Source organism: Mesoplodon bidens (assembly GCF_964165515.1).
Source record: "Mesoplodon bidens genome assembly, chromosome: 5".
Lineage (NCBI taxonomy): Eukaryota > Metazoa > Chordata > Mammalia > Artiodactyla > Ziphiidae > Mesoplodon > Mesoplodon bidens.
Window position 1 is genome coordinate 120,761,572 of NC_138161.1, and position 14,245 is coordinate 120,775,816.

The 14,245-nt window shown below is 34.9% G+C and overlaps 1 protein-coding gene across 2 annotated transcripts in view; it reads right to left on the bottom strand.

Annotated features, from left to right (window-relative positions):
- ZNF385D (zinc finger protein 385D) overlaps nt 1–14,245 on the bottom strand; it is a gene marked incomplete at both ends in the record, with an annotated part of 950,735 nt that overhangs the window by 18,578 nt on the left and 917,912 nt on the right. For both annotated transcript variants that reach the window (XM_081235583.1, XM_081235584.1), the window contains one exon: nt 8,766–8,999. In XM_081235583.1, the coding sequence (XP_081091709.1) occupies nt 8,766–8,999 (234 nt within the window). The remainder of the gene's footprint in view (nt 1–8,765; nt 9,000–14,245) is intronic.

Consider the following 14,245-nt stretch of genomic DNA (forward strand, 5'->3'; position numbering starts at 1 on the left):
GGTCACAAATCAAGCCTTGGTAAATTTAAGAAAATTGAAATCATATCAAGTATCTTGTCGGACAACAATGCTATGAGACTAGATATCAATTACAGGAAAAAATGTAAAAATGAGACACATGGAGGCTAAATAATACACTACTTAATAACCAAGAGATCATTGAAGAAATCAAAGAAGAAATAAAAAAAATACCTAGAAACAAATGACAATGAAAACATGATGACACAAAACTTATGGGATGCAGTAAAAGCAGTTCTATGGGGGAAGTATATAGGAATAAAACCCTACCTCAGGAAACAAGAATAATCTCAAATAAATAAACTATCCTTACACTTAAACAATTAGAGAAAGGAGAATAAAAAAATCCCAAAGTTAGCAGAAGGAAAGAAATCATAAATATCAGATCAGAAATAAATGAAAAAGAAATGAAGAAAACTATAACAAAGATCAATAAAACTAAAAGCTGGTTCTTTTAGAATATAAACAAAATTGATAAACCATTAGTCAGACTCATCAAAACAAAAGGGAGAAGACTCAAATCAATAGAATTGGAAATGAAAAAAAGGAGAAGTAACAATTGACACTGCAGAAATACAAAGGATCATAAGACAATATTACAAGCAACTATATGCCGATAAAATGGACAACCTGGAAGAAATGGACAAATTCTTAGAAATGCACAACCTTCTGAGACTGAACCAGGAATAAATACAAAATATGAACAGACCAATGACAAGCACTGAAATTGAAACTGAGATTAAAAATCTTCCAACAAACAAAAGCCCAGGACCAGATGGCTTCACAGGCAAATTCTATCAAACATTTAGAAAGGAGCTAACACCTATCCTACTCAAATCTTCCAAAATACAGTAGAGGGAGGAATGCTCCCAAACTCATTCTACAAGGACACCATCACTCTGATACCAAAACCAAACAAATATATTACAAAGAAAGAAAACTACAGGCCAATATCACTGATGAATATAGGTGCAAAAATCCTCAACAAAATACTAGCAAACCAAATCCAATAGCACATTGAAAGGATCATACACCATGATCAAGTGGAGTTTATCCCAGGAATACAAGGATTTTTCAATATATCCAAATCAATCAATATGATACACCATATTAACAAATTGAAGGATAAAATGCATATGATAATCTCAATAGATGCAGAAAAAGCTTTCAACAAAATTCAACATCCATTTATGATAAGAACTCTCCAGAAAGTAGGCATAGAGGGAACTTACCTCAACATAATAAAGGCCATATATGACAAACCCACAGCCAACATCATTCCACTAAGATCAGGAACAAGATGAGGTTTCCCACTCTCACTGCTATTATTCAACATAGTTTTGGAAGTTTTAGCCACAGCAATCAGAGAAGAAAAAGAAATAAAAGGAGTCAGAATTGGAAAAGAAGTAAAACTGTCACTGTTTGCAGATGACATGATACAATATACATAGAGAATTCTAAAGATGGTACCAGAAAAGTACTAGAGCTACTCAATGATTTCAGTAAAGTAGCAGGATACAAAATTAATGCACAGAAATCTCTTGTATTCCTCTACACTAACAATGAAAACTTTGAAAGACAAATTAAGGAAACACTCCCATTTACCACTGCAACAAAAATAATAAAATACCTAGGAATAAACCTTCATAAGGAGACAAATGACCTGTATGCACAAAACTATAAGACACTGATGAAAGAAATTAAAGAGGATACAAACAGATGGAGAGATATACCATGTTTTTGGATTGGAAGAAGCAACACTGTGAAAATAACTATACTACCCAAAGCAATTGAAAGATTCAATGCAATCCCTATCAAACTACCAATGGAATTTTACACAGATCTAGAACAAAAATTTTCACAATTTGTTTGGAAACAAAAAAGATCCCGAATAGCTAGTGCAATCTTGAGAAAGAGAAAAAGAGATGGAAGAATTAGGTTCCCTGACTTCTCACTATACTACAAAGCTACAGTAATCAAGACAGTACAGTACTGGCACAAAAATACAAATATAAATGAATGGAACAGGATAGAAAGCCCAGAGATAAACTCACACACATTTGGTCACCTTATCTTTGACAAAGGAGGCAAGAATATACAATGGAGATAAGACATCCTCTTCAATAAGTGGTGCTGGGAAAACTAGACAGTTACATGTAAAAGAATGAAATTAGAACACTTCCTAATATTGTATACAAAAATAAACTCAAAATGGATTAAAGACCTAAATGTAAGGCCAGACACTATCAAACTCTTAGAGGAAAACATAGGCAGAACACTCTATGACATAAATCACAGCAAGATCCTTTTTGACCCACCTTCTAGAGAAATGGAAATAAAAACAAAAATAAACAAATGGGACCTAATGAAACTTAAAATGTTTTGCACAGCAAAGGAAACCATAAACAAAATGAAAACACAACCCTCAGAATGGGAGAAAATAGTAACAAATGAAGCAACTGACAAAGGATTAATCTCCAAAATATACAAGCAGCTCATGCAGCTCAATAACCTAAAAACAAACAACCCAATCCAAAACTGGGCAGAAGACCTAAATAGACATTTCTTCAAAGAAGATATACAGATTGCCAAGAAACACATGAAAGGATGCTCAACATCACTAATTATTAGAGAAATGCAAACTTAACACCATTCAGAATGGCCATCATCAAAAAATCCACAAACAAAAAATGCTGGAGAGGGTGTGGAGAAAAGGGAACCCTCTTGCACTGTTGGTGGGAATGTAAATGGATATATCCACTATGGAGAACAGTACGGAGGTTCCTTAAAAAACTAAAAATAGAACTACCATATGACCCAGCAATCCCACTACTGGGCATATACCCTGAGAAAACCATAATTCAAAAAGAGTCATGTACCACAAGTTCATTGCAGCTCTATTTACAATAGCCAGAAGCAACATAAGTGTCCATTGACAGATGAATGGATAAAGAAGATGTGGCACATATATACAATGGAATATTACTCAGCCATAAAAAGAAAGGAAATTGAGTTATCTGTTTTGAAAGGATGGATCTAGAGTCTGTCATACAGAGTGAAGTAAATCAGAAAGAGATAAATAAATACCATATGCTAACAAATATATATGGAATCTAAAAAATAAAATAAAAGAAATGGTTCTGAAGAACCTAGGGGCAAGACAGGAATAAAGACGCAGATGTAGAGAATGGACTTGAGGACACGGGGAGGGGGAAGGGTTAGCTGGGATGAAGTGAGAGAGTGGCATGGACATATATACATTACCAAATGTCAAATTGATAGCTAGTGGGAAGCAGCCGCATAGCACAGGGAGATAAGCTCGGTGCTTTGTGACCACCTTGAGGGCTGGGATAGGGAGGGTGGGAGGGAGACTCAAGAGGGAGGGCATATGGGGATATAGGTATACACATAGCTGATTCACTGTGTTATACAGCAGTAACTAACACAACAATGTAAAGCAATTAAAGTCCAATAAAGATGTTAAAAAAATAAAAAGATTTGTAAGAATCTAAAGAGTAGATATATGTGTAACTGATTCACATGGCTGTACAGCTGAAACTAACACAACATTGCAAATCAACTATATTGCAATAAAAATTTTTTAAAAAAAGAGAGAAATAATTGTAACTCCAGTCGACTGTCTGATAGAAACTTCTTTGCTGATAGAAATGTTCTTGATTTGTACCTACCAATATGGCGACCTTTAGTCAAAGATGCTCTTGAGCACTTGATATGAGGTTACTGCAGCTGAAACTAAACAGGTAATTAATTTAAATAATAGCCGCCTCAGGCTAGTTGTTAACATATTAGACAGTACAGCTCTCCTGCTCAAGTATGCCCTGAATGAACATGCATAAAGTGGAGGCCTATGGGGCTGAATTGTTTTTTTAAACATTTGTAGAAAGTTTAAAGAAGGCAGAACGGCAGACTTGTGATAGAAGAGTCTGTATCTGTATTTCCCATCCAGCTGAAGTCTTACCATTACCCTAGAAGATGCTGAAGAGGAGTGGCAGATAATCTTTGGGCCTTAATAATAATAAGGCCATAAACATGGACCACCATGGCTGACTGGCTTAAATGAGTTTTTTTACTTGAAACATGAAAGGACAGATCTCTGGATGAAGCAAGTCTTTACACATTCTCTTCCTGAACACAGAGGCACAAATTAGACCAGGGCTTCCTAAAAGGCAACTCCTTGGCTTTGCTCAAATTTATATTCTCAGTGAGCAACACATGGTAGACAATCAGTGAAGATTAGTGAAGTATTAGATATTTATAAAGATCAACAAACAAAACAAACTCTCTGGAAAGAGATTTATAAGCTCAGACTTTGAAATGGTATAAGTCAGAATTTGCCTCTATTAGTTGAGTAGTTTCAACTTACTTGTGCCTCAATGTCTATAGTTATAGAAAAAAAAAAAAACTCCTCTACTGAAGTATTGTATTAGATGCATTCTTTTTATCTTAAGCATTATTTCTGGCACACTCAACATGCTCAAGAAATTTTAGTCAAGCTTCTCTTCTCCTTCTTAACATTGATTTTGTGTTTAGGCAAAAATTTAGAAATTCCATCCCTTGATAACTTGTCATTTCTATATATTAAAACTTAGTGAGCTTAAAAATAAGCTCTGTGTAGGGATAGAAAAGCTGGAATAAGCTTAGTGAAAATGATCCAATGTTACCACTTTAACTCATTACCAGAAAAATCTGCCCAAATTAATAATGAGGGCTAATTATAAAACATTCCAAAGTTTTTTTTTCAATTATATAGAGAAAATCATCAAAAATAGCTAAGCAAAGCATTACCTAGTAGGATGTTTGGGGGGAAGTTCTTTAAAGAAAAAGACAAAATATATGTTTTATAATACATGTCTATAACACACAAATAAAAGGAGCCTTCCAGATCTCTCGAAAAGAGTACGTCCTCTCAAGGTGTTTCAAGCACTCTTAGACTGTTTTGTGAATCACGTGAAGTAAGTCAGACAGAGAAAGACAAATATATGATATCACTCACATGTGGAATCTAATTTTTAAAAAAATGATACAAAAGTAGTTATTTATAAAACAGAAAGACTCATAGATTTTGAAAACAAACTTATGGTTACCAAAGGGGAAATGGCATGGGAAGGGAAATTAGGAGATTGGGATTGACATATACATAAAATAGATAACCAATAAGGACCTACTGTATCACACAGGGAACTCTATTCAATATTCTATAATAACCGATATGGGAAAATAATCTGAAGAAGAATGGATATATGTATACGTATAACTTATTCACCTTTGCTGTACACCTGAAACTAACACAACATTGTAAATCAACTATACTTCAATATTTTTTTTAAATGCATTTTCCAAGATTAAGAGAAAAACATGTTTTGAAGGTGGCTGGCTTCCCATGAACAGACCATAAGTGCATAACTCTCCGCTCAGTGCTATAGCCCTGATTCCATGTCTATGATGTATTTCTAAAAGGATAAAGAAGAAAAACACCTAGAATTACAATTTAAATGCAAAGGACACATCTCCCCATGCTGCAGCCTGGTTGATTCTGAGCGAAATTGATATTCAAACTTGGTTTCCTGAAAAACACAGCCCAATCTTAACAGTATTTTCCTAATATCCGGCTCTAAGAAGTAATTGGAGAAGTCTTTTAAAGTTATATTGACAGGGTGGGGGGTGAGTGGAGGATGCAGTGGGTGGGGTGGTGATTGTGGTCTGCCCTGTGCGTAGCTAGGAAGGGGGTCCTTAAAGAGAATTAGAGAACAATGATTAAATGGACTATCCAAAGGGGGTCTGCTTTCCACCAGCGCCATGATCTGGTAACTCTAAATAATGTCAATGATAAAGGCTCTTCGCTAAAGAATATTTCATTGGTCTATATTCTAAACAATGGAGGTGGTTACTATTGAGATTTAGTATACACTAAATTACCACATCATCTGCTCCATGGAAATTAGTTTGTAGAACTCTCCATTATACAGTCATCCCCAGAAACACACAAATTCCGTTACAAGCTTTAGTTTCACTAAACATTTCATAGCGGTTCAAAATCCTTTGAACTCACAAAGGCTGCAATTCATGCCCTTGTGTTACTACCTATGTTTAATGAAAACAGCAGATTATAAATGAACAATGATAGTGCTGAGATTGTAAAGATAAAGACACAGAATTTGAGTTAATTTAGTTCTGTCATTCTAGGTGATCTCTTGAAGGTTTTAAGGGTAAAAGAGTGGAACCTGGGTGGGGGACCAGCTTTGGTGGGTAAGGTCCAGTTTGTCCATGTTGGTAGCTGGCTGTGCTGGCCACCTTCCCTGCCCTATCTTCTTTCCCAACTCCATTAACCTGGTCCCTTCATCTCCCTGAAAACTATTTGCCCTGACATCTTGTCTCAGAGTCTGCTTCTCATGGAACCCAAACTAGAACCCACCACAATAATCCTATGATGAGACTTACAAGGACCATTCCTACTCCTGACAGGAGAGGGACATATGCAGAGCCTTGCCCTCTACAATCACCCTGCAGGTTTATCAACATCACACCCTGAGGGGAAGATCTCTGATTCAGGAAGGGAAATACAAGAACCTAGAAGCCCAAGTAGCACCTTGGAGGGAAGGGGAGTGGCCGCAGTCCCCCGACTGGTCTGAAGGTTTGGAGGGGACACCCTTAGAAAGGGATCCAAGTAAGGGTGACAATCAAAAGCATGTCTTAAACTCCCAGGTGAGATGGTTACACTAGTCCTCAGCTCTGCCTGCAAAACACTTGCCAGGTTTTGGTTTTGTTTTTTTTCTTTTCCCAAACACTATAGCTTCCCAGGCCCTGGATATATAATAAATCATAATCCCAGGATGTAGGATGGATATATATATATATATATATATATATATATGTGTGTGTGTGTGTGTGTGTGTGTGTGTGTGTGTGTATGTGTGTGTGTATATATATATTTGTATTTAAATAAATATAAATACATTTATATATAAACATATGGATATGTTTTACATTCATATTATATATATATATGTATATATATATATATATATATATATGTGTGTGTGTGTGTGTGTGTGTGTGTGTGTGTGTATGTATACATAAAGCTCCAACGGCAATTCTTACACACGAACCAGAGATGACCATAGAACTGTAATTGGAAAACGTTGACCTGATGTGCTGTAAACAAGAAAGTCATCCTTTCTTTGCCTCCTAATAAAATGTTTCTGATCAGAATTCAGAAAGGACATCCAAATTCTTCTTAAATTAACTCCAACCTCAAAGTCTATGGTTTATCTGTCAAAATAGATCCTCCCTCAAAATGAATGTGTTTCTCTGTCCCTATGGGGGGATGATCAAGAATTCTGGAAAAGTAAATGGATTTCCAATGATGCCCACACTCTCCCAGTGATCTCATATTCAGGAAGAACGTATTTGCAGGAGCAAACAGAGGGCAAATCTGAATGGTACAGATTCTGACTTGGGGCCAGATGCTATTCTGTGTTTCCCAGCCCCTGAACTCATGAACTCTCCCTGACTACAACTCATGTTGCCTGCAGGACGAGGATGTGGGTGGAAGGAATTGTCCTCCTTCTGCAATTACCCCCTTAGAGTCTTGAAGTCAGTACTTGAATATTACGCGTGCAGCACAATGATTGGTCGATGACGCCATCAACACACAGCTGCACTATTAACTCAGGGTATGATTCACAAATGATTCTTTTTCTATTGTAATTGCTGACAGAGTCCTCGCAATGAACCCAGTCTTTTAGAGGAAAACTGATCTTGGGACAAAGGGCTGCCTAAAATCTCAGGCAGGACATAAATAAATAAATAAACAAATAAAACAATAAAATCTTTATCTATTTAAATTGATATAGATATACTCTATATATGTATCTAGTTAGATAGGTTTATATATATATATATGTATGTGTATATATATATATATATATATATATATAACATCTTTAAATATAGATATAGATATAAACATAGATGTATAGAAAGAGCAGGTAGATGGAATCAAAATATATCAGGGGAGAATTCCATCCCGGCTTATTTTCTGTTATGCTATATGAAAGTTTAGTGTTAGTTAGAGAGACCTGGGTTTGAATAATGGCTCTGTCACCTAACTGGTCATGCGTCTTCTCTAAGCCTCAGTCAAAACAAAAGAATAGTATCTTTACGTTGTCAGAAAAAATAAATAAAATATCATATGTAGACATTATGGCTGCCTCTAAGAAGTATTTTCTTAAGTTTAATTTTCCAGCTCATATAGATTTAGCCCAAACAACATTATTTGCCATAAAAACCATAATAGGGAGGTTTTTAACCAAAAGTGAATAGAGTTATGCAACCAACTTTTGCAACTATATTATTGGTGCAACTTAAGAAAATTTCAGTTACAAGCAAATATGTGGAAGTAACATAGCAATCTAGAAGTCATATAAATGCAAAGCTGACACTTCAGAATTATATTTTACTATCTCTCTTAATGTTTATAAAACACAAACACACATCCATACACACAAACACATATACAGCATGGCAAGGGAGACCTGGAAACCCTTCCTTGCCCCCTGTAAATGACACTTTGCTTGTCATTTTTACTTTTTAATGGTTAATGAATTCCATGTAATAATTGCCAGTTTTCTGCCTCCCCCTCTGTCCCCTGCTGCAAAAGATCTAATCTATTCAGAGGAAGATAATTGCAGAGCTGTTGAGACAGAAAATAAATCGCTGCATCTCACCACTGTTGTGCGCATCCAGCTGTGAGGTGGAGTTGACAGCAACCTTGCATAGAGAACAGTAAAGCAGCCGTTTTGCCTTTTCTTCCTCAGTCTCCGTGGAAGGACAGGAGCTATTGCCGGTGGCTGTCGTGGGGCTTTTCTCCACTTTAGAAGTGATCTCAGTTGTCATAACGCTGCTTTTGCGAATTTCCACAGTTGTCGTCGTTGATATTGCTGGTGTCCCTGTGGTACTGTCTGCAGTCAAAGTAGCACAGAAGAAAAGGCAAAAACAGTGGTATTACCTTTCCCTATTCGAAAGTGTATCACTAATATTACATTCTGCTAATAATGATAAGAACAGCTAGCAATTGCTGCTTGTCAACTATGTGTCAATCATCTCCTGAGGAAATGTACATAGATGACCACTTATAGTTTTGTCTATTGATATAACACATTCGGACAATTCTAGAAAATATATACAAATAGGCTTTAACGTTTTTCCATGGGGTAAATAAACATATTCACAAATTTCTCTTGTTAACATATGGCCTTAGTAAAATAATATTTACAGTGCATTGTGCTTTGTATATTTCTACACATATGGCTTTAAAAAAATAAAATGGAGGATAAATGTTTTTAAGATACTTTAATTTTTCTTTACTACTTGTCTTTCTATTTTCCTTCTACATCTCTTTCTTTAATTAAAAAATAGGTAAAATAGGTACTGATCCTCCTGTGTTTGCTTGTGCAAAATATATATAAAAAAAAAGAACCCTGATATCATATTGCTTTGTCCAGATCAAAGGTTTAGAAAATCATTGCCTTATTTACAAGAGTTGTATATTGGACAGGTACAAAAATCATCCATATACAAATAAGATGAATTCTAATCTAGCATATTTATTAAATGTATGCTCTGCACCAGGCTGTGTTCAGGGAACTTGTGACACAAAAGTATTCAAACATCAACAGCCACTATTTATAAGGAATTCACAGACTGGTCATACCATGTTAAAGTCACAGCTTTCAAGAGCTTGATGACCAAGAAAGTGTTGATGCACTGTAACCCTACAACCCCTCTGCCTCTGAAGTCTGATTCTAAAGCTGGAGAGGTCATCCTCTAAAGTAAGACTACCTTGTCTTAACTTCACTTGGGTGTACACAGCTCCCAATCCAAACAGGCTAGTTGACACGATGTCAGCAATGTCTGCTATACCCAACAATGAATTGCAAATGAGCTCTATGCCCTGTGCTTTCTATTTTTATGTTACTTTTTGCTGCCTCCCGGCTGGTTAGTTCTTAACCTCTTATTCAAACTATTCCCAGGCTGCCTCTCCAGCCACAGATGCTCTTGGAATTGTTTCTCATTCCATATGCTGCTGTGATCACTATCAAGTACCACACTGTAAAGTCCATGATAAACGGAGTGGGCACTGGCTGTAAAGGACAGTGGTCTACCTGCAATGAAGTGTTGTCCTCATAAACGATTACTTCTTTTTAGTTTATGTTATCAAGATTCCTTGTAACTTTGATTTGCCCTTTGATCCAGAGAGAGAGGTGGGAATATGGGTGAGGTTGCTTATGGCTTCTTTCCCAAATATCGCATCAGACACACTAGTCAATCAGAAGAGAAATGGGCTCTTGTTTTTATTTATTTAATTAACTAATTAATTTTCATTTAAAAAATTTTATTGAAATATAGTTGATTTACAATGCTTCAGGTGTACATCAAAGTGATTGTTATATTTATATATATATATATATATATGTGTATATGTATACATATAATATAATCTTTTATATATGTGTATATATATATATATTCATTTTCAGATTCATGTTGAGGGCTATTGTATAAAACAATTCATCTGGCTCTTCCCTTTGCCTGACACTTCCTATACTTTTAATCACTTATTTAGCTGTAAGACCATTTGTGTTAAGTACTCTCCAGTGTTGTGGAGAATATCCTCCAACCATGTTAGAAAAAAAAAAAAAAGAAACATAGTGCCATGACTAGTCTCTCTCATGGCTAGAGAAAAATAAAAAAATTATCCTAACACTGAATTTTGCCACCAGAATACATTTATTTCCTTGAACACTGGGAGGCCCACTTCCTGATTAGTGTTTACTTGCCTACTAAGATACCAACATTAAAATATCAGGTAATTGCTAGAAAATATTTCTGAGAATCTAGATATACATAAAACACAACAACCAACTTGAGATGGTCCAGTAGGAATCATTGCTCCCAGCAAACTGGAAATTATTCTTTGAAAGCATGTGCATGAGTGTCTGTGAACAAATAGCAAATAGCCAGTTCACTTGCTAAGTGTTTTATATATGTAATTTCATTTAACCATCACACATACTTTTGAAAATGAAGAAATTTCAGAAGTTAAGGAAATTTCCAAAGTTCACACAAGTAGTATATGGTGAGTAAGGACACAGTGTTTCATGGAATTAAGAAATTAGGGATTTGGGGGAAAATGTATTGTGAATGATGCTCTTGGCCATAATAATGAACCTCCATAGTAAGGTCACAAAGAGTAGTGGGCTAAAACCACTCAATTGTTTTTATGTTCAGTTCTATGGGAAGTGACAACCATAAAGACAGGTATAATTAAACTTATTGTGGCCACTTGCTGGAGCCAGAGTATGATACTGTAGGTGTTTATTTCATCTAAATCTAAATAAGGATATCCCTAGTAGTACCCTATTTCTAACAATTTTCCTCTGGATTGACAATGTTTATTTTATGTCTTGATCTGAAAATTTTACATTGCATAGATTGTAGTAATCTTAAGCCAACTTCTCTATTTACAGTGAAATTCATAACAAAAGTATAGAATAAACATAACCATGGATCTTCCAATCTCTGTGACAGCTACATCAGCATCATTCCTAATCCCAGAGGATAATGTACATTTATACCAAGGACACCAAAGATTAGAGACACCAGACTGTCTATGTCCGGGGCTTAGTGAAGTATTAACATCGATATTTCTTAAGGCAAGTCCCTTGCACGAGACAGGCTTAAGGGAATTAGTATCAAAATGCTTAATTTCCGGTACTTATTACTTTGTTGCATCTTTCAGACCACATAGCTGAACAAAGATCTGTGAATTTTCTCAAGCTTGTGGTTAGTTTGAAAGAAATGCAAACAGTTATATGTTTGACATTAAAATTAATATGTAGATCTTGAGTCCACAAAGATAAGAGTACTATTAATTTATAATAAGACATGAATTTTTCACTTACTCTTCATTTGCCAGTAGTAAAGAGGACTTTTTTTTAAAGTAAATATATTTTAAGATTATACCACAAAAGAATCAACTATTTCATTTAGTTGGCCCTTGCTATCCAGGGGTTCTGCATCTGTGTATTCAACCAACCAAGGATCGAATATATATATACATTTTTAAATCCCAGAAACTTCCAAAAAACAAAACCTGAATTTATTGTGAGTAGGCAACTATTTACATAGCATTTGCATTGTATTTGCAACTGGTTATATAACATTTACATTGTATTAAGTATTGTAAGTAATTCAGAGATGGTTTAAAGTAAACGGGAGGATGTGTGTAGGTTATATGCAAATACTACATCATTTTATATAAGGGACTTGAGCATCCATAGATTTTGGTAACCACAGGGGTTCTGGAACCAATCTCGCGTGGATAAGGATGACTGTACTTTGCATAGAAAATTACGTATAGCAAAGATATTTTCCTTAGTATGGTACATTAAATTACCAATTATACATACCACCTATCCAGTCATTAAAATAAACTTTTATATCATTGATGTTAATAGCATATACTCTTCCTAGGATGTGATGAGAATTACCTCTATGTCCTTCCTCCTAAAACTCATAGCCCCTGTCTAACCATGAGAAAAGCATAAACAAACCTAAATTTAAGAACATTCTACAAAATTACTGACTAAAAGTCCTCAAAAATATTAAGGTCATCAAAACAAGAAAAGTCTGAAAATCTGTCACAGTCCAGACAAGTAAGGAGACAGGATTACTAAATATAATGTGGTGTCCTGGTTAGGATCCTGGGGCCAAAAAAAAAGAACATAAGGAAGCTAACACAACATTGTAAATCAACTAAACTGCAATATACAATAAGAAATTAAATTCAGAAAAAGATGTGGTACGTACACACAATTGTAACAGTCAGATGAAGAAAGACAAATACCATATGATTTCACTCCTAGGTGGAATCTAAAAAAACAGAAAAGAGGAACAAACAAAAGAAAACAAAACTAAACTCATAGATACAGAGATTAGATTAGTTGTTACCAGAGGGGAAGGGGGTGTGGAGGTGGGCCAAATGGGTAAAGGGGGTCAACTATATGGTGATGGGTGGTAGCTAGACTTATGCTGGTGATCACTCTGTAGTGTATACAGGTGTTGAATTGTAATGCTGTTTACCTGAAACTTACATAATTTAAACAAACAAAAAGAAAACAAAAAAAAACCCTTTAGGTATAAACTTATGAAACCAGAATGAAGTATGGACTCCAGGTAATAACATATCAATATTTGTTCATTAGCTTTGACAAGTACACCATAGTAATGTGAGATGTTAATAATAAGGGAAACGGAGAGCATATAAAGGAACCCTCTGTTGTGTTTTGTACCTTTTCTGTAGATTTAAAGCTACACTAAAATTAGAAGTTTATTTATTTTAAGAAAAATAGAATTATAACCAGTCAACAAATAGTGCATCATTTCAGTTACTTTCTAGAATCATAGTCAAAAGGAATCTTAGTGGTTTCATGGTATAGCTTTCTAGGTTTTTAGATTAGGAAATTTCAGTAAAACTGGGACTTGACATTGCATCTCCCAATTCCAAATCCTTATTGCAATTCCAGATTGTTATTCTATGTTGCAATGACTCATGTATTTGAACTTCCCTCCATCAACATTTATTGAGCCGCTATTTTGTGCTAGGAGATGGGAAGGATAATAGATGTCTATTATGTGCTGAGTGGTTCATGAGACATCCCATAATGACTTGGAATAATAATAATAATAAACTTAACAATCCTTCATCAGTTTTGTCCATTGCTATATCCTTGCTCTTATATTTGGCATAAAAAGGCAGTCAATAAATATTTATTGAAAGAAAGCAATGAATGAATAAATGAATGAATGAATGAAAAAAACACAATTTAGCTTATGCTGGTAAAAACAATTTTAAAGCATTTATAGGTATTAACTCATTCAATCCTCCTAAAAAACTAAGAGGATAAATTAGGAGTTTGGGATTAATAGATACACACTACTATATATAAAAAAGATAAACAAGGACCTACTGTATAGCACAGAGAACTACACTCAATGTCTTATAATAACATATAATGGGAAAATATTTAAAATAATATATATATATAATATACAAGTAATATAGAATATATAAATATATGTACATATATATGTATATATATATGACTGAATCACTTTGTTGAACACCTGAAACTAACACAACGCT